Here is a 24,501-nt window from a genome sequence, read left to right as displayed (position 1 = left end):
TAATACTGTTTCTTCCATCATTCAAACACTTTCAATTATTTTTTGTTACCCAATTTGGATGTCATTGCTGGAAAATGGATAATAGCATACTGAGAATCTATAAAATGTTATATTTAGCTGTACTTAGAAAATGATGTTCATGAAACTTCAGAAATAGCAGATATTTTTAATTTCTCTTGTTTCTAAGTTGGTAAATATTTAGGAACTACTGTATAACCAAAGAACTAGGTACAATATGTGCTTCTTTCTCGTTTTAAGGTATTTCCTAGTTCTGATGCATGCCAGTGTTTCTTTACACCATTATATGTGGACATTTGCCTTTTCTTTGATTGGGAGTGCCAACTTGTCATATCCTGATGGCATTCAGCAGAGTTAAAAATGGATATTGGAGGAGTGGGGTGAGATGGGATGTGAATAACTGGGGCAAAAGATCTTAAAATACCAGGCACAGCAGAAGAACATAAGAAAAGCCATGCTGCATCAGATCAAGGGTCCATTTAATGCATCATTCTGTTCGCACAGCGGCTGAGCAGCTGCCCACAGGAAATACACTAGCAGGACATGAATGTGACAGCAGCTGGTGCAGTTAGGCATTTGCTTCTGATACCTAAGATGGCATATGACCATCAGGCTGATAGCCTTCTCCAGGAATTTGTCCAACCTTCTTTTAAAGTAATCCAAATTGGTGGCCGTCTCTACATCTCCTGGAAGTGAATTCCAGTGTTGTATGACCAATTATCTGTTTTGAATTTCCCATCAGTCAGCTTCATGAGATGATCCTACAGAGTTCTAGTATTATGAGAGAGGAAGAACTATGTCTCCCTCTCTTCTTTCTCCACATCATGCATAATTTTGTTAATCTCTATCATGTTTCTTGCCCCATTACTTGCCTTTTTCCCTTGAAGCGAAAGGATCTTAAACGTTGCAACTTTTCATCACAGGGGACTTGCTCCAGCACCTTGATGGTTGTAGTTTGCCATTTTTATATTTTTAAAAGCAATAAAACCCTGCAACAGTAAAGCAGGAATGTGAAAAACAGTGAAAATATTAAGCATGCAGTTCTGTGGCTGGCTAGACGGTGTGAAGGCTGTCTAGAGAGCCTGTTGGAGAGGGTAGAGTCACAGCTCGGATCTCAGAAATGCACTTTGAGGTTGGAGCTGGAACTCCGACCATGGTGAACCCTCCCTCTGTCTTCACAGCTAGCACACTTCTGAGGTTAGAAACCCAACCATGGAGCCAGTGCTTGGTAGGTGTTTGGAGTGGGGCCACTTCAATCTGTCTTCCTCAGTAAACAAAGAAATTCAGCCATTAAGCCTTCTGCAAGTGGGAAGACTCCGCAAACCAAACTTTCCATAAGTTGGGTGATGCATTCTTTTTACACATGAATGGTATTATTTTAGCCCTGTGAGTTTTCTGTACCTTGAATGATGATGAGAATGTAGTGTCAAACTTCTTCCAGTAGTGTGTCAAATTTGTGATTTTTTTTTTTTTGGCTGCAGCTTTGCTGTTCATTGATTTATATAATAAATGAGCCAAAGGTACAAAGGCCGTGGTCCTAGCCATGTTTCTGTATGAACAATTTTTAATTTGTTAACTGTGCTTACCTTAAAACCTTCCTGAGTATCTAACTGAGCCTGTTGCTCTGTTGCCTGCCAGTGTAGATGGGTGCATGACGGAGAAGTATAAAACTGAAGATGATGTAAATATTTTAGAAGAGGAAATATTAGAACTCCTGGTCATCAAGTGTGTTAAGACCTGTATGCAGATAGAGTTCCCCAACAACTTGAAGACCTCCAGTGAGGAAGAGCCCACCACCCTGCCAAGTAACTGGTTCACTTGTCAAACTGCTCTTACCATCAAGATGTCCACCTCATGTTCAACCAAAATCTGCTGGACTGTAATTTAAGGTCATTAGACCTAGACCTGCCCTTCAGGGCAGCAAGGATGTCATTATTGTGACAGCCTTTCAGTAGCTGAACAATGCCAGTTTCTAAAAAACACAAGACATATCTCTTCTGTGAATTTGTTTGTGCTATGTTGACTATGATAGGGTGCACCATCACTTTTCAGAGAGCATACCTCTTCTTACCAGATGTTGGAGAGACACATTCTTTTATCTAAGAAATGTCCATTTTAAATTACATTTATTATACTTATATTCCACCTTTTTCCTTTCAGGGAACTCAAAGCAGCTTAAATAATCCTCCTCAATCTTACCCTCACAAGAACAACCCAGTGAAATGGGTTAGGCTGATAGTCTGTAACTGGCCCAGACTCACCCATTGAGCTGCATGGCTGAGTGGGGACTAGAACCCAGATCATGTGAGTCCCAATTCCACCACTACACCACACTGGCTGCCCGTAAGCAGCATATTTATAGTTGTGGGGACATTCCATTTTAAGTACTCCTCCATATAACAGTATGGAATACCTTTCTGCCTACTAACCTAAATTTTCTGCCTAAGTGTGGCTAGTATTTATATTTTCCAAACAATTTAAGCATTTTTCCTAGTTCTGAAATCATCACCTTTCTGCACAGATTGCTTTGAGCTGTGCAAATTGCAAGCTTTTCATTTTGACATTGATTTCAAAGTTAGATTTGCATTTTCAGAGGTGAAATGTGGGCATCCTAGCTCAAAGAAGGTCAGAGAGACCCAAACAAATTCAAACTTGCATAGCAAAATTAGTTTTACTGATTCCGAGTGTGATTTTGGCAGCTTTTTGCTGTGTATCATTTAACCTTCAGTGAATTTGTTTATACTTATTTCAGTTCAGAATGGCAATAAATTGTGGACCTTGAGTTGCCAGACAAATGAAACTAAAATATTTAAAGAAATCCTCAAATCAGCCCAGCTGTGTTCAAGTAATTTTTAAAAAACGTCATGAGACATTTTTGTATATGTATTTTTATTTATTTATTTATTTATTAAAACATTTCTATGCTGCCCCTTGCCGAAGCCTCGGGGCGGCTTACAACACAATAAAATACAAAAATAACAATATAAAATTAACAATATAAAATAAATAACAATATAAAAGAAGTAACAATATAAAAGAAGTCGCCCTGGCCAGATAAATAAGCAAATATTTTTAACAATTAAAATGACGTTTAAATAAAAAGGTCTTCACCTGGCGCCAAAAAACAAATAACGACGGCGCCAGGCGGACCTCTCTGGGGAGCACATTCCATAGATTGGGCACCACCGCAGAGAAAGCCCTCCTCTGAGTACCTACCCTCCTAATTTCTTTCATGGAGGGTTCCCGGAGAAGGGCCTCTCCCGCAGATCTCAAGGGGCGGCCGGGCGTATATGGATGTAAGTGCTCCTTCAGGTAACCAGGACCCAAGCCGTTTAGGGCTTTATAGGTCATCACCAACACCTTGAATTGGGCCCGGACTTCAATGGGAAGCCAGTGAAGCTGACGGAGGACTGGAGTCATGTGAACATAACGCTCCGTCCCCGTCAGCAACCTGGCAGCTCTATTTTGAACCAATTGAAGTATCCGGACCGTCTTCAAGGGAAGCCCCACGTAAAGCGCGTTACAGAAGTCAAGGCGGGAAGTCACCAGCGTGTGTCTCACCGTCGCCAGGCAGTTGTACTCCAGGTAGGGGCGCAGCTGATGGATCAGCCGAAGCTGAAGGAAAGCGCTCCTCGCCACCGCTGTCACCTGAGCTTCCAATGAAAGCTCCGGGTCGAGGAGTACTCCTAAGCTGCTGACCTTGTCCCTAAGAGGGAGTGAAACTCCATTCAGGACCAGGTCAGATCCACCCTCTCCGAAGCCCGATCCGCCAACCAACAGGACCTCCGTCTTGTCTGGCTTGAGCTTCAGTTTATTGGCCCTCATCCAACCCATTACCTCGGCCAGGCACCGGTTCAGCACAGCCACTGCCTCACCTGGATTAGTGGAAAACGAGAGGTAGAGCTGGTTATCATCAGTGTACTGATGATTCCGCAGCCCACACCTCCTGATGACCTCTCCCAGCGGTTTCATGTATATGTTAAACAGCAAAGGGGACAAAATGGACCCCTGTGGTACTCCATGGCATAGCTGCCATGGCGCAGAGCCATAGTCCCCCAGCACCACCTTCTGGAATCGGCCGTTGAGATAGGAGCGGAACCACTGCAAAGCAGTGCCTCCGACCCCCAATCCTGCTAGCCTATCCAGAAGGATACCATGGTCAATGGTATCGAAAGCCGCTGAGAGGTCCAGAAGAACCAACAGGGACGCACTCCCCCTGTCCTTCTCCCTGCACAGGTCATCGTACAGGGCGACCAAGGCAGATTCAGTACCGTACCTGGGACTGAAGCCGGACTGAAATGGGTCCAGATAATCAGTTTCATCCAAGAGTGCTTGGAGTTGTCCCGCCACCACCCGCTCTAACACCTTGCCCAGAAATGGGATGTTGGCCACAGGTCTATAGTTAGTGGCCATCTCTGGATCCAGTGACGCTTTCTTCAGGACCGGTTGGACTACTGCCTCCTTTAAAGGGGCAGGCACCCGACCCTCCCTCAGAGAAGCGTTAACCACTTCCAAGATCCAGGTCCCAATCTCGTGCTTGGAATTATTTATTAACCAAGATGGGCAAGGGTCCAATAGGCAAATGGTGGGACGTACTCGTCCAAGCACCTTGTCCACATCATCGGGCCGCAATAACTGAAATTCATCCAGTAATTCTGGACCAGACAGCAGCATTGACATCGTCCCAGAAACCTCTGATTCATTAGTGGTGTCCAGCTCGTGACGAATCTGAGCGATTTTCTCCCTGAAATGCGTGGCAAAGTCATCACAGCGGGCCTTTGAGGGTGGAACCGGATCTTCCTTAGGACCCGGGCGAACCAGGCCTTGCACCACTTGAAAAAGCTCTGCCGGACGGCATTGTGAGGAGGCAATGGAAGCGGGAAAAAACTTCTTCTTCGCCGCCCTCACCGCCACAGCATAGGCCCGATAGTGGGCTCTCAAGTGTGTTCGGTCAGCTTCATCCCGTGATTTCCTCCACCTACACTCTAGGCGTCTCCCAACCCGCTTCATTGCCCGCAATTCAGGTGTATACCAAGGGGAAGAGTGGACTCTGCCCGGTGGGAGAGGACGCTTAGGAGCGATCGTGTCCACAGCCCTGGTCATCTCCGTGTTCCACTGTTCGACCAGAGCCTCGACAGGAGCACCAGTCTTGTCAGCTGGAAACTCCCCCAGGGCTTTCAGGAATCCATCCGGATCCATCCGACTCCAGGGGCGGACCCACACAATTGGATCCGCACCCTTACAGAGGGAGAGGCCGCTCTCGAGCACAAACCTCACCAGGAAGTGATCTGACCATGACAGGGGAGTCAAACATAAATTCCTCACCCTCAGGTCACCCTCTTCCTGCCCCGTCGAGAAAACCAGGTTCAGAGTGTGTCCATGTTCATGAGTCGGGGCGGAAACATGTTGAGACAGCCCCATGGCCGTCATGGAGGCCATGAAGTCCTGAGCCGCCCCAGTCAGACCAGACTCGGCGTGGAGGTTGAAGTCCCCCAGGACCAACATCCTGGGGGTCCTCAACACCAGGTCCGAGACGATCTCCGTCAGCTCAGGCAGGGAGACTGTTGGGCAGAAGGGTGCACGGTACACCAACAGAATCCCCAATCTGTCTCCGTAGCCCAACACCAAGTAGAGGCACTCCAGGCCTGGCCTCGAAGGGACCGGAAGTCCTGTGAGAGATGGAGGCTCAGTAAACCAAAGCGACCCCCCCTCCCCTCCCCTCTGGGCGTGAACAGTGCTGAACCAGATACCCGGGCGGGCACAGTTGAGAGAGGGCAACATCCCCCCCTCTCCCACCCAGGTCTCCATTATGCAAGCCAGGTCGGCCCCCTCATCCACAATCAAGTCATGGATGAGGGAAGATTTATTACTGACCGACCTGGCATTGAGCAGCAGCACCGTCAGGCCCGAGGGGCGGTTGACAAGGCTACCTGGCACCCTCTGGCTGGGGGCAGAACCAGAAGGAGGGACAGGTGTCAGCCATCTGTCCCTCCTTCTTCTATGCAGACACGTTAAGCCCCCACCGCTGTTACGTCCATTTCCCAAGACCACGCCAATGGCAGTGCCCGCGCGCTCCCCAGGAAACATAAACGTCGACATGGCCAGGGACGACTCCAAATTCAGAATAGCCCTTGCTAATATTAGCAGGGAGGTTATTCAGTGTCTTGGCAGGTGTTACTGTCCTGGTATTCCTAAAATATGGAGACTCTCAAGTTGACACTCTGCTGACAAACTCATATGCTATTCAGGTTACAAATGAGGAATGAAACATGGAAGAGTTTTCTAAGCCGAAGTCAACTCCTACGTTAAAACAATGTGATAAACAGTAAAGTTATTCAAGGCATGGTTAACCTTGGCTTGTACTCCCTATTAGATTTCATTTGCTAGGGTGTGACTTTGTAAGGCTCGATGCATATATGAAAATGGGGGAAAAGCAACCAGAAGCTTTCACAATGCTCACAGTGGCCCAGAAGCAGAAGCTTGTGTGCACAGAGTGTGCACAAATATGCTGCAACAAGGGCAAGAGGTGTTGAACAAGAAATGTGGAAGAAGAGAAGAAACTGGGAAGGGTGCATAGACTTGACTCTACCGCCTATACCCAGAACACTGTTGGACCATGAGCCAGGGTGCTTCCAGGGGATGCCTGTATCTATAGTTGCCCTGTTTCATCCATGGACTTAGAAAGGTTGAAAAGATGTCAGCTTCAATTTTTAACCATCTTGTGTGTGTTCTTTCTTTCCTTCCAGTGGGGAAAAACCCAGTAGTGGTGTAGGAAGTTTGTTATGCCTATGTCATGAAACCATCAAAGTTATGGGAATAGAATGTGTTACAGATAAAATTACTTAAATAGTCTTGCTTCTGTTTTCATCTGCATTTATATGTTGAGATCCATTTTTCAAGAATCTGGATGTAGTACATATTTGCTCCTCCTCTCTGTATTGGGGTAGGTGTGCTTGTTTAAAGCTTGCATAAGTGCACATATACTTCTGATGACTGTATGGTTCATGACAGAAGCTGATTTAAAATAAAAGCACAGGACAATAATGAGAGATATTTCTGTTGTTCACACCCATATGTTTTGAAGTCTAACGACACTTTAAATCTTGTTTATACCTGTCACTGAGCAGGTTTTGTTTTAAATTGAGGACCTTTGACCCAGCAAAGCAGATTTCATGCCAGTATGTCTTTATGGTTTGGAAGGAGCAGGAGGTAGGTGTGTACTGGAATGCTGCTTGCAGGATATTCTGCTGAATGGGCTAGTTCTTTACTCTAGTAAGGCTGTATGTGTTTGAGAGGGAGAGAATGCAGAATGTTAATAAAAACCAGGAGTTAGGGCATTCAGTTCACTAAACAGAATGAAAGTTGCGCTTCTGGACAGCAGTGGATTTGCTCTTCTTGGTGTTCTCTCTCTGCTTTTTATATTGTTTCATTTTGGAAAAACATTAAAATCTCAAAAGCCAAAAGTTTGTTCCATTTCTTTAATACATGAATAAAAATACATTTCTATTAAACTTATTTTCAAATGTCTTTAATATTTTTAAGATGTTTTCTTCTTTTAAGCAAGCAAGCAAACCCATCATTTCTAAGAAAAGAGTTGCCTTGGAAATAAGTGGTAGGGCTAGCTCACAGTGGCTCTGTGCTTGTCCAGTCTACACTGGGGGGCTGTCATGCCAGCAGACTTTTCTGGTTGAGATTTTGGTCAAAATAAGGTCAATAGGCTTTGCTGCTAGTCCTAAAATCGTTTCAGGTCTGGTAATGGCTAATGTACTGGAGGAGGCAAGCCAGTGGATTAGAGGAGCCCTTGATAACTGAGGTAGAAATATCTTTCTAATCGTTAGCAAATCTGTCCTTAACCTTTTGTCCGCTCAAGCCAGTGATTCTCAGTGCTGCATGCAGGCTGAAGCAGTATATGCACATAATATGCTTTGGTCACAATGTGGTAGACATTGAGGGCTGGCTGAAGAATTAGTACTGGCCAGAGGTTGTGTCTGTTTTCCCTTACTGTCCTGGACTTCCTTGATTTCCCATTTCATGGATAAGACACCAGCCCCTGCCCTTGTGCTTTCACAGGAATATTTCTTACAGCAGGTTTTGTCAACCTCTGAATTCTTGGAGGCCCATTCTCTTTTCCAGGCAGTGGTCTCAAAGCAGATGGGAACAGTCCACAGTGCAGTAACATACATGCTTCTCATGCAGAAGGTTCTGGGTTCACTCCCCAGATCAGCCCAGGTAGGGCTGGGAACGTTGCCTGCCTGAAACCGTGCAGAGCATAGTCTAGTCAGTGTTGAGTGGCAACAGGAACCTTGTTAGGTCTTGGCTAAAGTCCTCCGTGAAGTCTTTGGGAAAGGCAAAGGTTCTCCTACTCCATCTCCGGATTTCTTAGTTTCAGTGCTATGGGATGAAAAGAGGAGTCCCCTTCCCACCTCAAAGAACAGCAACCAAATATGATGTGTGTGTCTGTTGGGTGTGATGTGTATGTGTGCAAGCTTCTCTGTGGGTGAAGCACAATGAGACCAGTGCCAGCAAGGGATAACCCCACCTGCATTGGCCTGTGGCCCAACCATGGTTGCCACGCACTCCCTCTTGTGCTGGTCTGGAACCATTTCAGTCTTCAGCACCGAAGTGCCCTCCATCCCTGGTGTAGGCAAAACTAAAGTACAGTGGTACCTTGGCTCACGAACTTAATCCATTCCAGGACTCTGGTCATGACCCAAATTGCTCGTGAGCCAAGTTAAATTTCCCCATAAGGTTCAATGTAAATAAGATTAATCCGTTCTTTAACTATTCTTTTAAATCAGAAAAATGTGAAGCAAAGTGACAAAGAGCAACAGAGATTGCGGCCATCTCCCCCCGCCCCCCCCGCACCCCAAGCACAAGCATGGCCATCTTCCCGCCCCCCCCCAGCACAACCACGATCACGCCCATCATCCCTGCACTTGCCCATCATCCTGGCATGCTGGGGGGGGGGGGGGAGAGACGGGCATGAATGCAGGTGCGCTGGGGCAGGGAGACAGGCGCAATTGTGCGCTGGGTGGAAATGGCTGAGATCACAGTTGTGCTTATGCAGGAAAGATGGGCGCGATCTCGGCCATCTCCCCGCCGCCCCCAGCACGATTGCGGCTGTCTGCCCCATTGGGGGGGGGGGTGAGGAGATGGCCGCAATCATGGTCACCACCCAATATGGAGTTCGCAACCTGAGTAAAAAATTTTAAGAAATTTTGTTCGTGATCCGATTTGGTCATGAACTGAGGCGTTTGTGAGCCAAGGTAACACTGTAAATGGGCCAATGTTCTGGTTTATTACAATGGAGTTTCTTGCTGTGAGCTCAAAGTTGTTCACCCAGTGGTTGCCTCAGGGGTGGCCCAACGGTTCAGGAAACTTGATGCTATCTAGCAGTTTAAGGCTTTCACAGTTGTGATACACTTAGTATCATAACACACAAAGGGTGAGGTAACATGGAAGCATAGAAAACCTCTTTCCTTGTTTCTCACAAACCGAGAATGGTTTCTCTTACAAATGAAGCAGTGGACAAGCTTTTTACCACATCCTATTTTCGAATTCATGGCCTGCTTGATAACTACCCTGTAGTGTGGCAGAGAGCCTTCCTTTTTGGATCTCTGAACACATTTAGCAATCTGCGAATCTGTCCTGGGCTCCACCACAACATGGCTGGCATGCAGCCTAAGACTGACTACAAGGCAGAGGTGGCTCGGAGCACCAATTCAGCTAACAACTCTTTTGAACCCACTATTTGTTGGCAATACTCCATGCTAATTAAAAAAGCAAGGTTGTATGGGTACCTTGTGGGGAGATAGGAAAGATGTTCAAAGGTATACTTGTGGACACCACATAGCTTGCCACGCAGGAGAATAAAGAGGGGTTTTTGAGTAGTCATTGTGTCTCTTGCTCTGCTAGGTCGTATTTTCATTTTTAGTCTTTGGAAAAAGTTAGTGAGCTAATGCTATTGATTATCAATTACTTTTGTTTGTATAACAACATTTACAGCCAGTATTATTACAGGAGAAGCAGGTAAGTGGATAAGAAATGATACATACAACATTTAGTGCGATATAAATGTGTGCTTAATTGCATTATTTCTCTATGCACTGTATGGTGGCAAATGTGTCAATTTCAGTTTTGCTCAGTTCTTTCTTTACCTGACTGTTAGTTCTTTTTAGAGAGGTGGCAGGGTGTCCTCACATAAAATTTTCAAGAAATTGTTTGGCCCATTTTGTAACTTCTGATCACTTTTTCTCTATAGGGTAGATAACTTTGGACTTGGACTTCTACTCCAGACCAAGCAGATCAAACGCATGGTGTCATCCTATGTTGGAGAGAATGCAGAATTTGAACGGCAGTATTTATGTGGAGAACTGGAAGTTGAGCTTACACCACAGGTAAGATGCCTTTTTATTGGACTAGCTGGTTATCTTTTTGGGATGTCCTATAGCTAATAACCCTAACATTGGTTTTGGTCTTGGGCTCCACTTCCCATACTTGCAGCCGCAGCGACTCCATAACTAGCATTTCAGGTATTGAATGCTATGCTAGAGGATCATCGCAAGCCATAATGTTAGCGCAACATTGCAGACGTGTGCTCCAAATGTCTGTCTTGGAAGCAGGTTGCTAAAATGTGATGTTGCTTGATTATGACTTTCAGGTTTTGAATTTAGGCAGAAATGCTGTGGCCCTTAGACCATGTTTTTGAGGCCATAGGTTAGTTCACCTTTGACACTGGAGCTGGGCGTTTGAGCTCCAGCCCCTCTTGCCACCTTCCCCTGCCTTTTTGTCCTGGAAAGAATGGCACCATTTACCCTCCAAGGTTGGGCAAGCAACCTCGGAGGAAAAGGAGCATCAGCATAAAACTGACACAAGAGGTCATCTAGAGATCTGGGTTAGGATGTTACCAGTACGCTCCCATCTTCTGCTCCTGGGGAGGCAGTGAGCTGTGTACTGTTTCTTAGTGGTTATTTTGGGCTGGATGAGCATGAGTATGAACAGAGTGAAGCTTTATCCAGACAAGATGGAAGAACACTTGCTGGGGGGTTCAAGAGATCCTGCAGTCGGTCCTCTGCTTGTCTTGAATGGGGTTGCACACCCCCTGACATTGTGAGCGTATAGCTTTGGGCTTCTCCTGGATCTGCAGGTGGCGCCAGCAGCCAGCAGCGCCTTTCCCTCTGTTTCTGTGGGGTTTGCTTGGGTTTTTTATGTATGTATGTATGCATGTATGTATGTATGTTAAGTACTATCCATTGTTTCCCAGGACTGCCCATCCTATTTGTCTGCAAATAACAGTCACTGTTACTGTGTGGTTTTCTAGAAAAGAATCAGATGTTGAAAGATGTGGAAGATTTTAGTAAATAAGTCAAGAAATAATAGCACACAAGGCACACTTTAAGCATGTGTGTTTGGGAGAAAGCATAGATGGGAATCCTCCAACACTGTGGATTGTATATGTTAGTTACTCCAGAATAAATATAAATAGAATTGCTGCCATCTAGTGACTAGAACAAAAATGCAATATGAATGCAAGTGTTTTCCTATTCTCTGTGTTTTCACGCTTTATTTAGGTACAGGAGTACATTTTATGAAACTGTTCAAGTTTTCAGTCTGGTTGAAGTTGCTAGCAACAAAGGAACTGGATTTTAAACCTGTACAATAGGCCATTACGTAATTCTTGTGAAGGACTGCAAACAGCATAATAGTGGAATTAAAATAAGAGCAATGATAGGTTGCCATTCTGATGGACTGTTCCTCACTTAAATATTTCTTGGACTATTCTGCCTCTCTTGATGATACCTGGGTGATCTGCTTTCATTGCAATGGGCTGTAGTAAGCAGGAATTGCCACTGCCCTTCTGCCTGAGTACCAAAACTTGTTTTGTTGTGTTTTAGGCTGTCTTTGATGTTAGGGTTTTATGTTCTAGCTTGTATGAAATTGATTTTTATACTTATTGTAATCTACTAAAAGAACTTAGTCTTATGGCCCATGGGTGACATTCGCAAGCCATATATTAATAATATAGACTTTGACATCAGAGCTGGTCAGCCAGTGGCATTAAATGGCATTAAAAGATTTGTCTCCCAGGGTCTATGAACAGTTTTTCTGAAACAAAGCTTCTCAAGTTCTGTTTGTCTGCTACTAAGTTCAGACAGTAGCTTGGGGGTCGATGCTGTTAGAGTAATATTCGAACTGCTTGAAGATAATAGGCAGAGGTCAAAGGAGAGAATGAGTGGAGAATTTGCCATTGCAGTTTTATCACTGCAAACCTTTCTTTCAGTCAGTAGCGTAGTGTTCCTTTGTGATCAATGCCTGTTCTTACCCTTTTTTCCTTGTTTCAGGGCACCCTTGCTGAGCGCATCCGAGCAGGAGGAGCAGGCATTCCGGCTTTTTTCACCAGCACAGGCTATGGGACTCTAGTGCAGGAGGGAGGGGCGCCGATCAAATACAACAAAGATGGTACCGTTGCCCTTGCAAGTCAACCAAGAGAGGTAAGGCACACATGGGTTCGAACTGGGCTGTGGCTAGAGTGGGGGTTGGCAACTTGTGGGCCTCCAGATGGTTTGGCCTACAATTCCCATCAGCCCTCAGCACTGGCTATGCTGGCTAAGGTGGATGCGAGCTGTAGACCAAAACTTCTAAAGGGATTCTAGTTTCTGCTTCCAGAACTAGGAGCTTGAGGTTTGCAGTGGGTGAGCATTTTGGTTCTTTGTGGAAGCCCTTTCTGCAGCTTTGTTTTGTGTCATAGCTCTCAAGCCAGGGTAGGTGGACTTCAGGTCATTTAGAGACACAGAGGTCCATCTGCACAACCAAGAAATGGTATAGTTGAAGTTAGGGGTTCATGGTTTTATTCTGCAGCGCATTTGGGTGCAGGGAGTGCGTGTGCATGTGTGTACAAGTCTGTTGTTAGTGTCCTCTGCCTAGTTTGTATGGCTTAGATCCTTCATGCCAGTGGGACTGCCTTCTTCCCTACATGATCCATACAGTTTCTAGAGATCGCTCTCTTAATTCTAAGGATAGGGAATCACTTTAAACCTGGACTGTGGAAAAGTGGGGAAACCACCAACATTAGTGGTGGTTCGAGGGAAGGGAGCATGGCCATCTCAAGAATCCTTGGTCCTTGTCTTATGTATGTATGTATTTTAATTTATATACCACCCAATAGTGCAAACTGTCTGGCTGGTGAATGACAGTAATACACACAATCAAATACAATATAGAATATAAGAAGAAAATGTCATGCAATTACATTAAGAAATTGAAACCACATTTTAGGCAAAAACACCCTTTTAAGCAATAGACAAGTGCTGCAGTTCTCTCAGCAAAAAAAGTGTGCAGGAAAGAGTCTGATCCTGACAAAACTTGCCAACAGCCTACCAAATGGTGATGATGCTAGTGGTGGTAATCTTACTTCTGTACATCAGAGTGAATTACAGGGTTTCTCTTTCTCTTTCCCCCCAGCATATGCACCCACACACCAAGCTATTGAACTTGATTTGACATGCTATTTTCACCTTCTTTAACCCCTTTGCAGAGCAACCTGAAAAAAGAATAATTTTTAAATCCTAGTAAGAGAGCAGACTATTTTCAATGAGAAAATATTTTACATGTCCCTCTAATCTGCTTGTTTCCTCTAGGTGAGGGAGTTTGATGGTCGGCATTATATTATGGAAAGGTCGATAACAGGAGATTTTGCCCTAGTGAAGGCATGGAAGTCTGATCGTGCTGGAAATATTATTTTCAGGTAAAGTATGTTCATGGAGCAGATACTGTGTTCTCCAAGCCACAGCTTTCAAACTGTTTTTCCAGAAAATCTCAGAAACTTTTTGGGATGACCTGGTTGAGAAGATCAGCAATTCACGGCAATGAGAGCTTGCTGGGCCACAACTGGTATTATTCTCTCATAGCTCAAAAGTGGGCATGTGGCCTTCCCTATGTTCCCAATGTTTTGCAGTTCCCATCATCCCTCATTACTGGCGATGCCTAAAAAGCAGAGACATCATGCTGCTGACAAAACTTTGTATAGTCAAGGCTATGGTTTTCCCAGTTGCAATGTATGGCTATGAAAGTTGGACCATAAGGAAGGCTGAGCGCAAAGGATTGAGGCTTTGAATTGTGGTGCTGGAGGAGACTCCTGCAAGTCCAGGTTAGTCTTAGAGAAGATCAATCCTGACTGCTCTTTAGAAGGCCAGATACTGAAGATGAAACTCAAATACTTTGGCCAGCTAATGAGAAGGGAGGACTCATTGGGACAGACCCTGATGCTGGGATCAATTGATGGCAAAAGAAGACGGGGATGGCAGAGGATGAGGTGGCTGGATGGAGGCACAGGGGCAGTGGGTGTGGGCTTGGGTGGACTCTGAGGGATGGTGGAGGACAGGAAGGCCTGGAGGAATGTTGTCCATGGGGTTGCAGTGGGTCAGACACGACTTTGCAACTAGCAAGCAAGCAAGCACTAGGGTGATGGGAGTTGTAGGCCACAGAGTGCAATTCTATGCATGTTTAGACATACAAATACTTTTTGTAATCTGGGTGTTGTGCCCTAAAAAACATTCCAGATACGCTCTCCTGCAAAATCCCACAAGAATGTCAATCTCTGGAAAAATGCCTGCTTAAAATCTTTTACACCGGTTGTCATACACAACGGAAATTTAAGTACACCAAATAATTAATAAAAAGGACATGGGAACTTGACATATTGGGCTTTCAAAATGTTTCATCCAAAGTGTTGAATTAACCTAAATGTTGAATTTACCGAAAGCACAAATTCACTTAGAATTTGGTAAAGCAAAATAACCGGTAGGGGACAGTAGAAGCCTAGCATTCCATTGCATAAGGATTGAGAGAGAACTGTCTAGAAAATAGCATTCTTTGGTTTGATTAGTACTGTGAATTTTCTCTGCTGAGGCTTACAGCATCAAGGACCCATTATCAGAAAACTCCACATCTGTATGACTGCAGTGTTTAAAATAGATAAAAAAAATAGGTTAGGAAGACCTTGGAGATTGTTTGCAAAGAAACAGCTTAAATATTCTTCTGCCAGGAATGCAGTGAAGATGTTGCTTTTCAGAACAGCGTCAAGCAAGAGACAGTTAAATAAAGTGTTCGCTATGTTTGTATTCCCCCTTGGAGGAAGCCCAAGGCAACATGCCTGATCCTCAGCTTCCTCTTCTCCATTTTATCCTGTGAAGTACATCAGGTGAGAGTGAAAGCCCCAAAGTCAGCTGGTGAGCTTCATGGCTGACTGTGGAGATTTGAACCTGGGTGAGCCCTGTGAGGTAGTTTGGGCTGAGTGTCTGTGCCTGGCCCAAAGTCATCTAGTGAGCTCTGGGGCTAGGTGGGGACTAGGACCCAGATTGCCTGAGTCCAGCCCCATGCTCTTAGCCCCTACACTGGACTTCCTTCTTGATTCACACTGTTACTCTACAAAACTAAAACCTAGAGCTGTGAACCAAGGAATCATGGAATTAGCTCTACCATTGGTTCTGAGTAATGGAAATTAGTGGAGTCCAGGGATATGTCCTGGGTACACAAAGAATCATAAAAACATAGCAGGTGTTTTTGTTTTGTTTGTTATATTTATAGAAACATAGAAACAGCGCGAGTCTAAAGGGGCCTCCGAGGCCATCTGGTCTGACCCCCGGCTCCAGCTGGCTCTGCTCATGACACGCCTACCACATGCATGTCCAGTCTATCCTTGAACAAAAATGTTTTACCTTTTCCTGTAAGGAACCCTGAGGCAGCTTGTAAATCCTCCCCCTCATCTCCATTTTATTCTCACGACAACCCTGTCTCTGTTAAGTAGGTTCTGTTAAGAGTGGCTGTGCCAGAGTCACCCAGGGAGCTTCATGGTTGAGAGGGGACTAGACCCCATATCTCCTGGGTCCCACTCTGCTACTCTAACCATTGCAGCACACAGGGTGGGTGTAGCCCCCTGCAGTGGGCTCAGGCATTGCCAGAATCCCAAGATAATGTTATGCAAGCTCTGGGTTAGCTCACAAGGAGATTTTCATTGAGTAACTTGCAGTGCTAGCAGGCTCTCAGTAACAGCAAGGAATCAGTGAGGCTCCCATCGGCCGGAACAGATGAACAGATAACAACACAGCCTGCTGGCCCAAGGAGGGGCTGGGTGAATTGCCCACTTTACATACCCTGCCTTGCTTTCAGCCAATTGCATGTGCATTAAAAGTATGTGGTGCTCAGCACTCCCACGACAGAAAGTGAACAAGGTCATGCTGTGGTTGATGGGAATAAGGGAAGCTGGTTAACAAGCCTGATGAGCCTGTACTTGCTCATAATTTCCCATGATGCTCTGTGTCTGTCCATTCTCCTTGCCAAGAGGCCTAAAACTAGGTGGACAAGAAGCAATACACTGCCAGCTTATACAGCAGGCCATCCAGTTGAACTCCCTGCTCAGTGCAAGAAATCACAGAGGCTTTGCAGGCATCTGTTCAAGGCTCACAGTACAGGAGGAACACCCCCCCACAACCTAAGATAAGTGATTGCATTGTCAAATCTGTCCTACTGTTGAGAAGTTTTACCCAATGTTCTACAGAAATCTTTTTAAGCCCTTGAGATGTAATCCTGTCTTGAGCAGAGCGCAGATTTTTGCTGTCTCCTGTGAAGATTCTGGTGTTGAGCCATAGTAGAAACCACACATTTTGGAGTAACATCTCTCTTCAGTAGCTTGAAAGGAAAATGCAGAAATTCTAGAAGGAAAAATCTTACTTGCTCTCTAGGTAAGAGGAAAATCTTAAATGCAGGTATTAAGCCTTCCTGTTCTGTGTAGCTCATCAAATTATTATGTCTTGTTGCTCCCCATCACAGGTTAAAGTTTCACAGTTGCAGAGAACCCCCCAAAAGCTTAAAATCTGCCTTGACTGTGAAATAGGACCTGTAGGCTACAATCACCTGCCCATTTACCTAGGAAGAACTTCCATTGAGTTCAATAGGACTTGTATCAGAGTTGGCATGTATAGGATTGCATTGTTGGTCTTGCTTCTTTTCTTTTAAAGCACTTCTTCTTCCCACGCTCAGCATGAAAAACTCTTTGTAGTTTGCTGTATACATATATTCCTTAAACCTGTTCCAGCAACACAGTTCTTTTAATATTATACTGTATAATATTACCTATATATTGTACATATAAATAAAAATAAAACTTCCAATAGCAGCCTTTGCCAACCTGCCTGGTGTGTTGGACAGCAACTCCTGGTCCACATGGCCTAATAATATTTATTCTCTGCAGGTGCAGTTCTGTGTTTCTTTAGGCAAAAAAGGGCCTACAGCATGCTGGCTGGGGAATACTGGGAGTCGTAGGACTTTTTCCATCTAAACATGCATAGATTTGTGCCTGGTTCTGTTAAAGTGACCTAATGTTGTTTCTGATGTTGCAAGAGTATACTACAACAGCCTGAATTCTCATATATTCTCATTTTTTTTTTTTTTACTTTTTCACTCTTCTCCAACCCCTTTTCTTTCTCAAATAGGAAAACTGCAAGAAATTTTAACCAGCCCATGTGCAAAGCTGCCAGAACAACTGTGGTAGAGGTAAGCTAGACCAGGTATATGTTTATTGTTAAAGAGCTGTTCATATATTCTACCTAAGAGTGAACCCTCTTTTTCACAAATGCTGCCTTCACTTCAGCTGGGGAGAGTAAATTCCCTATTTGTGTGAGCGTGTGTGTTCTTTGCTTTCTTTTGGTAGGATGTTAACAGCTCAGAGAACATTATTAGAAGATACACATACATAATTGGTAACAAACCATTGATAACAGTGGGGAGTTGTTGGTAGTGCCTTCATTACAGCAGGAATGGAATCATGAATGGCTGCTGTGTCACTTGTTGAACCATAAAAACCAAACACTAGTTTGCAAGAGTAGCTGAGAAAGGCCTTGGGTTCAGCCCAGGTCAGAGCTCTTCTGACACAGTGCAGGAAGGAGCTCTTTTCTTGGCAAGTTCTGCATTGCCTTGGTCAAAAGCTTTAGCCTCTTTCCTTCCAGCAGTGAGCAGGGTCAGAGCGTGAGTCAAAGTGGCTGGACTTTGGAAAGTAGGTTGAAGTCCGTAGGAAACTAGGCCGAGGTCCACGTAGGCCTCTGGGACAGCAGGGCACAAAGAGTGGAGGTCCACGTGGCTTAGTGTTCCACTTGCAGAACTCTCCCTTCAGGTAGAAAGCTTTCATTTCTTCAAGAAAGCCCTGCTAGAACTTTTCTTGCTGACATTTTTTTTTCTGTGTGGAAGTAGTTTCCCTTTTCTAGTCTCACACATGCTACTTTTCTGTGTGGAGGTTTGTGGATAAGCATTTGGTTGTGTGGCACAGGGCCTGCAGTGTGAAGAGCCGCAACATAGTTCTTGTGATTGCAAACTAGTGTTATGTCTAAACTATCCTTTAAATTGCCAGATTCCCTTTGCAGGCCGGGAAAATTGAAGGATTTCATGAAAGTTCAAATGACTTGAATCAAGCTGATGATCTGTAGTGAACACTGTCGACTTTTTAACATACCATTTTCTGTCCTTTTTAAAGTATTTGTTTGCTCAGAATGTTTATAACCCTTTTGCTGATCAATACAAGGAACAGCATGGAAAGCAATATATTCGATTTTGTGAGATCACCAAGTCAAAGGCAAGATTCTCCGACTAGCCTTCTGAAAGCTAGGCCCCAAGCAGACTTCCTTTTGGGGAACAAAGATGAACAGAATTTTCTGTATCAGTTTTACACAGCATGCTATCTGTTAAAATCAGCTCGGAGGTCAACATCTAGCATGAGAATGAGGAATGTAGGGAGCCTGGCTCTCTCCCCCTTGACCTCCTGGCATTACCAGTTTTAAAAGGGATGTTGGAAAGTAGAACTGTGGAGGACACACTCATTCAGATCCCGAGTAATTATTTCTGCTTGAACTGAGCAATATTAGCTGTATTGGCCAATGATGTTCCATCTTGATATAAAGGAACTTCATATGTTACCACATCTCTGCTACATTTGCCTCTTTCTCTTCCTCCTTTTTCATAGTCTATTCAGATGTTTTTTCCTTTCCATTCATAGTGTACTTTTTAAATGAAAAATTTTCTTGCCAAAGAAAGAAGCTAGATTGGTACAGGTCTAAATTTTCTTTGATTTTGGAGTATTCAGGGCTGTCAGATGACTTTGGGGATAACAAGGAAAAGAAACATGGCTGGGAAGGTGGGAACAGTTAGAATTGCATGCAGAAATGCTCTGTCACACATAACTAATTAAGTAAATGTCATTAAAAACCCTACAATGGACTCGTGGTTGCTTCGCAACAAAACTTCGAATCCATTATCATTTTTTTATTTCAGATACAGTGGACCTCATTACAATATGGGACAGAAATGAACAGGATCCATTAGTCACTTAGCATTTGGCATTTGTTTTTATTGTTAATAGAGAGAAACGGGCATGCTTATAAATGTACACTTATAATGAAAAGCCTTAGCTCTTGCATTTTCTTAATTCTGATTTTACTTTGCAAGGTAGGATTCTGGGATGTGCCCATGTCCCACGTTTTCCAAGGTTTAAAGGAGGATATTTTCAACCCCTGCTGAAATAACCTTGAAAAGACTGCTAGAAATGCAGAGAGCCAACACGGTACCCTGCCTAAACCAGCATATCTATCTTAGCACAACAGTGTTAACAAAGCTGAGGTTGTAGATCATATGCTATCAGCTCAGTTTAGCTTTGCATTTTCTGTAGATAAAACACATTTTCCCATTCTGTTTTCTTTACTGATCAACCCCAAAGGGTTCCTAACCTTCTATAGCAAACAAACACTAAAATTGTTACATAAAATACAACATCAGAATGATGGCAGTGTTTATGACAGATCATTGGCTTGACAATCAGTGTTGGAATCTTCATGAAATGTTTTCCAGGGTGGAAGTGTTAGAATGAGATGTTTCTAGGCCCTGAACAGTTAAACTGACTACTTCAAGGGCTGATTCAGCCCAAATCCTGAAACACAGTTTACCATTATGAGAATGAGTGTAGCTTTGTCCTAGGCTTGTAAAGTCATCCCTACCTCCTCTGGCATGGTCACAAGGAGGAGTTTGAAAGGTTTTACTTCACTTTTATATCAATCATGCTGCTTACCATCTTGTTTGAATTCAGTTGAAATTGAGTAATTAATCTTAACTTGACTACTGGAAAGAAACCATCTTCAAATTATAGTCTGTGAAGTGGCCTTGCTTCCTTCAGGTTAGGGTTCAGACAATTGCCATGCAGTCTATTAGTTTTTAAAAATACTGCAGAAAATTTTCATCACTGTGGAGAGAGAGGAAGTGAAAGGGGAGAGAGGGAGGCCCCCAAAGCATGCCTTCCTGTCCCACCCATCTGGTGTTGGAAAATTTGGCATTTCCTTGCTGCAAAGGGGGAAGTACTGGTAAGTTTGGGTGGGGGGAGGGGTAGAGCTATTCATGGTTTTTCCACTCTAATGGGGGCCCTGCACCCCAAATTCGCATGAATGTGTAAGGCTAACTATACACGATCCAACTTACATTCAGATTTAGCTTAAAATATGAATTTCCATTTTCTCAGGAAAAGAACTCATTCATAACTTGGGGTCTGCCTGTAATCAGTTGGAGTTAATCTTTGCACATTATCTTGCCAAAGCAAAAATATGGACCTGGGCATTCCAGATTCACTTAACTGGACAAGTTCATCCAACTGTTTAGCTAAGATGTGAAGTTTTTCTTTCAGATTTTGGCTATAGGAAACTCTTAACATTCACAGAGTGCTAGTTTTATTATTTTATTTTTATTTTTGACTGCTAAAGGGTTTTGTTCTATGGGTGGGTGGGATGCAGTGGGTAGTTGGAAAACAATAATTTTGATTTTTTCTGTTTTCGGCTGTGTACTCCTCTGCAAAAGTATGAGGCTTGGTTGTTTGCTTCTTTCAAATTGGGAACTGCATGCTTGTTTCCTTCGTGGTGCTTCTCAAAGCTGTTTGAAGTTTCTGTGGGAAATTGGTATGCTCTGGCTGTGCTGTGGCAATATGCATCTTGAGTCATGGTGGGTTATTCTGTTGCATTATTTCAGTTCTTTGCCAGCCTAAAATTGCAGGTGGTATGAAGGAAAGTATGTGAGCAAGAATTTGGTCCAGTTGCTCTTCATTGTCAAAATGGTAGCTATTGGACTGGGGAAGAGCAGGCTACTTAGATGGACTACTGTTCAGGAGGGTAGAAAGTAACCAGAGATTCCAGTGAGATCGCCTTCCAGGAGGATGGTCCAAGACATTTTTCAGCCTGAGGGATCTGCGGTGTTGGGAATTCCGTTCCACAAAGTTTCAATTCTGCTGGCAGACAGTAGCAGATGGGCAAGTTTGGCCAGCCTGGGGGCCACCTGCATCCAGACAGGCTGCATTCTCCTTTTCATGTGATCAAAAACCCATCAGGGGCATAATCAAAGTAAGTCTGGTTAGCCATCAAACTTTGGAGAATTGAAGGGACAAATATAGTTTGTTCTCAAGCATCATTGGTGGCAGGGCCTGCACTAGAGGCCCAAGGCAGCCACGTGCAGCTTTGGACTGCATTTTGCTCACCCCGCACTAAAGCTTGGAGGTACTGTAACATCTTGTTGCTCCAGCTGAAAGACTAGTGTGCCACTCTGCTAATCCTTGTATGAATCCTACAGCATACACCCTTTGATGCCAGCTTGCCTGTTTTTCCTGCTTGCCTAGGTAGAAGAAATTGTTGATGTAGGGTCATTTGCCCCTGAAGATATTCATGTCCCCAAGATCTATGTCCATCGCCTCATCAAAGGGGGAAAGTTTGAAAAAAGAATTGAGGTAAGTTGAAATGGGTTTGCAAGCTATCCTTTGAGTTTGGTCATACAGTGTAGGCACATCTGTGTAATTTCTCTTATTTTGCACAATTTATTCTGGTTTTGCTAGTCATGGGGAAGGATACGAAGCTGTGCAGGGCATTGAAGCCATGCCCCCAAGCACAGAAAATCTTGCTTAGCCCAGCTTCTTTTGACTTCAGCATTTTAGCATTTTAGAACACCTCAGTTTCCCCATCATCATGCCAGACTTTCATTCTCTAGTCCCTGTAGACACAACTGCATAAAATGTCCCTTGAAAAGACTTGCTGGGCACATCTGAGCTGATGCTTGAGGTCTAATGATCTCTGTAATGAAGGCAGCTGGCTAATGACCCTGGAATCAGCTGGTGGAGATAAATAGTTACATTGGGGGGCAGGGTCTCATGTGTGCAACCACCCCATGTCCTTCGACTGGGCTACTTACTCTGCAGACCTGCCTGGGCCTTGCACCTCTTCTCTGCTGCTATAGACACAATGTCATTTGGATGTCCTAGAGCAGGAGTGGGCAATTTGTGGCCTTCTGGATGTTTTGGCCTATAGCTTCCATGTTCCCTCACCATTGGCTACATTGGCTAGGGCTAATTGGAGTTGTGGCCCCCAGATGTTTCATCCTACAAGTTGCCCAGCCCTTGTCTATTGTAATATTTGAAGAGTCTGATGACTAGATGGTTTCCCTTCATAGCAGATTGGAAACAAGATGGCTTTGTTTTTCTTCTTACACTTATTTGACCAACCTTTAAAAACTACAAATGGTTTTTGAATGGTCATGTGAAAGATTCTGGGGTTCCTTGAAGAGCTGGCAGGAGTCATTCAATGAGAAGATCAGTACTGGTGGAGAAATGGCGGGCTAGCATCCTCCATTAATACAGTGTTCTTTCTAGAATATTCCCCAAAATCCTTTGTGAGGTACAAGGGTTCCACAAAGCAAACATCTGGGTTTTCCTTCGTACACAAGTCAACATGGAAAGTTTTGCTGGAAGATAGAGGACTTGAAAGCCATTTCCCTTATTACAAATTCTGATCTCTGCATCTGTTCCAAAAATGCCTCCTTTCCCAATAGATACTTTGGTTCTTGGAGAAGATCTGACGATATATATTATAGTCTAATTTTGTTATTCTTTGTTTCCCCAGCTCTCTTCTGTATTCAACTCCAACACAAACTTTTTGCAGTCTCATTTTAAGTGTTTTATATAGTCTAGACCAAAGTTACAGTAGGGATTAATTTTGGTCTGCTGAGTTTTGTAATCCTGCTAGGGATCTGTCTTGTCAAATAGGCAATGAAACCACAAGCTCCTCTATTTACTGAATTGAGCTCGTGTGCAGAGAGAGAGACTGTAAAAATAGCATCTGTCTAGGAGGTTCTGACTGCATTTTCCAAACATAAATTGCACTGGATATAATGCAGTTTTCCATCAGAGTGCTGGGCAAGGAATTCAGCATAAAACAGATTTATTTTTGAGTGCATGGAAAAGCAAGATACGCTCTTATCATATTGAAAGAAGAATAATGAGAGTTGTTTATCTGGCCTGGCTGTGGGTGAAGGAGCAAAACAATCAACTGGAAACCTAATTTCTATTTAAACGTTTATTAAATATCTCTTTCAAAGATATTGAAATTCTTCTCTAAACTGAGAAGTAGCAGAGGTGTTGGGGTCTGGGTACATACCACAGCTGCAGATGCAAGAGTCCCATCCCTGTAGTTTTAACAAGTCTAGTCAGGAGCAATTGTCATGGTGACAGTCTGGCTCTTGCTTAATTTCCACTCCCGGTTTTGTTGTGCGTGTAGGAACACTCTCCGTTGCTGTGGCCAAGGAGTTCTTTCCTGCCTGCAGGACAGGAACAAGAAGTATAGTTTCCCCACTCCAACTCCTGTTGGAAATTTGCTCTGTAAAATTAGGCGTATTGAATCCTTTTCTCTCTGAGGGCCAAATTCCATTTTAAAGAAGCATTCCAGTGGTGGATGGAGCCGAAATACCAAAAAGGCCAGTGTTCTTCTTTGTGCATCATGGATATGGGTGCTACACCTGTGTGGAACCTGTTACTGGGAAGATTCACTAGCTAAGAGTGTTTTGGCAGGAACCCTTCCCCAGAATGAGGGGAAAGCTACACAAATGGCAGGAAGCAATCAGTGGTTTATGGGAATGGGATAGGGCTTCCTGGGGACCCTCTGATGAACCCTGGATTTGGCCCACTGAGCCTGAGATTCTCTAATCATGTGCTTCATCAATCCACATCCCCGGGATTTTAACTGGGTGTGTTTTATTCAACTGATATTGGTGGATTCAAAATTATTTTATTTTATTTGGTCTAAAGTGGAAGCACTTTTAAAGAAGCTGATGTCCATGGCCCATGCTGGCTGTCATCAAAACACTTGGTTTTCCTTATTGTACCAATTCATAGTCCAGTTATTTTTCCAACACAAATCTACTAAAACCTGAAAGCTGCTGAATGTTAATCTGGCCTGCCTGTGAATCCAAGTAGATGTACACCAGCACAAGTGCTGGCTACAGAAGAAGACAAAATTGACAGCTTGGCTAAATAATTTTAAAAATCCCATTGATTATCTGGGCTGTGTCTAATTCATGTTTAAAGTTCTTTTTCACATTGACCCTGGAAGGACTCTTACCTTTGTGGTTGCTGCTGAGATTCAC

General features: G+C 44.0%; 1 protein-coding gene across 2 annotated transcripts in view; it reads left to right on the top strand.

Moving 5' to 3' along the window:
• Positions 1–24,501, top strand: part of OXCT1 (3-oxoacid CoA-transferase 1) — a 58,676-nt gene that overhangs the window by 13,048 nt on the left and 21,127 nt on the right. For both annotated transcript variants that reach the window (XM_044445809.1, XM_044445810.1), the window contains 5 exons: positions 10,280–10,415; positions 12,360–12,509; positions 13,656–13,762; positions 17,508–17,568; positions 21,710–21,817. In XM_044445809.1, coding sequence (XP_044301744.1) covers positions 10,280–10,415; positions 12,360–12,509; positions 13,656–13,762; positions 17,508–17,568; positions 21,710–21,817 — 562 coding nt within the window. The remainder of the gene's footprint in view (positions 1–10,279; positions 10,416–12,359; positions 12,510–13,655; positions 13,763–17,507; positions 17,569–21,709; positions 21,818–24,501) is intronic.

This window comes from Varanus komodoensis, unplaced genomic scaffold (assembly GCF_004798865.1).
Source record: "Varanus komodoensis strain SLA01 unplaced genomic scaffold, ASM479886v1 scaffold5, whole genome shotgun sequence".
NCBI classification, from domain to species: domain Eukaryota; kingdom Metazoa; phylum Chordata; class Lepidosauria; order Squamata; family Varanidae; genus Varanus; species Varanus komodoensis.
This window is presented reverse-complemented; position numbering and strand designations above follow the sequence as displayed.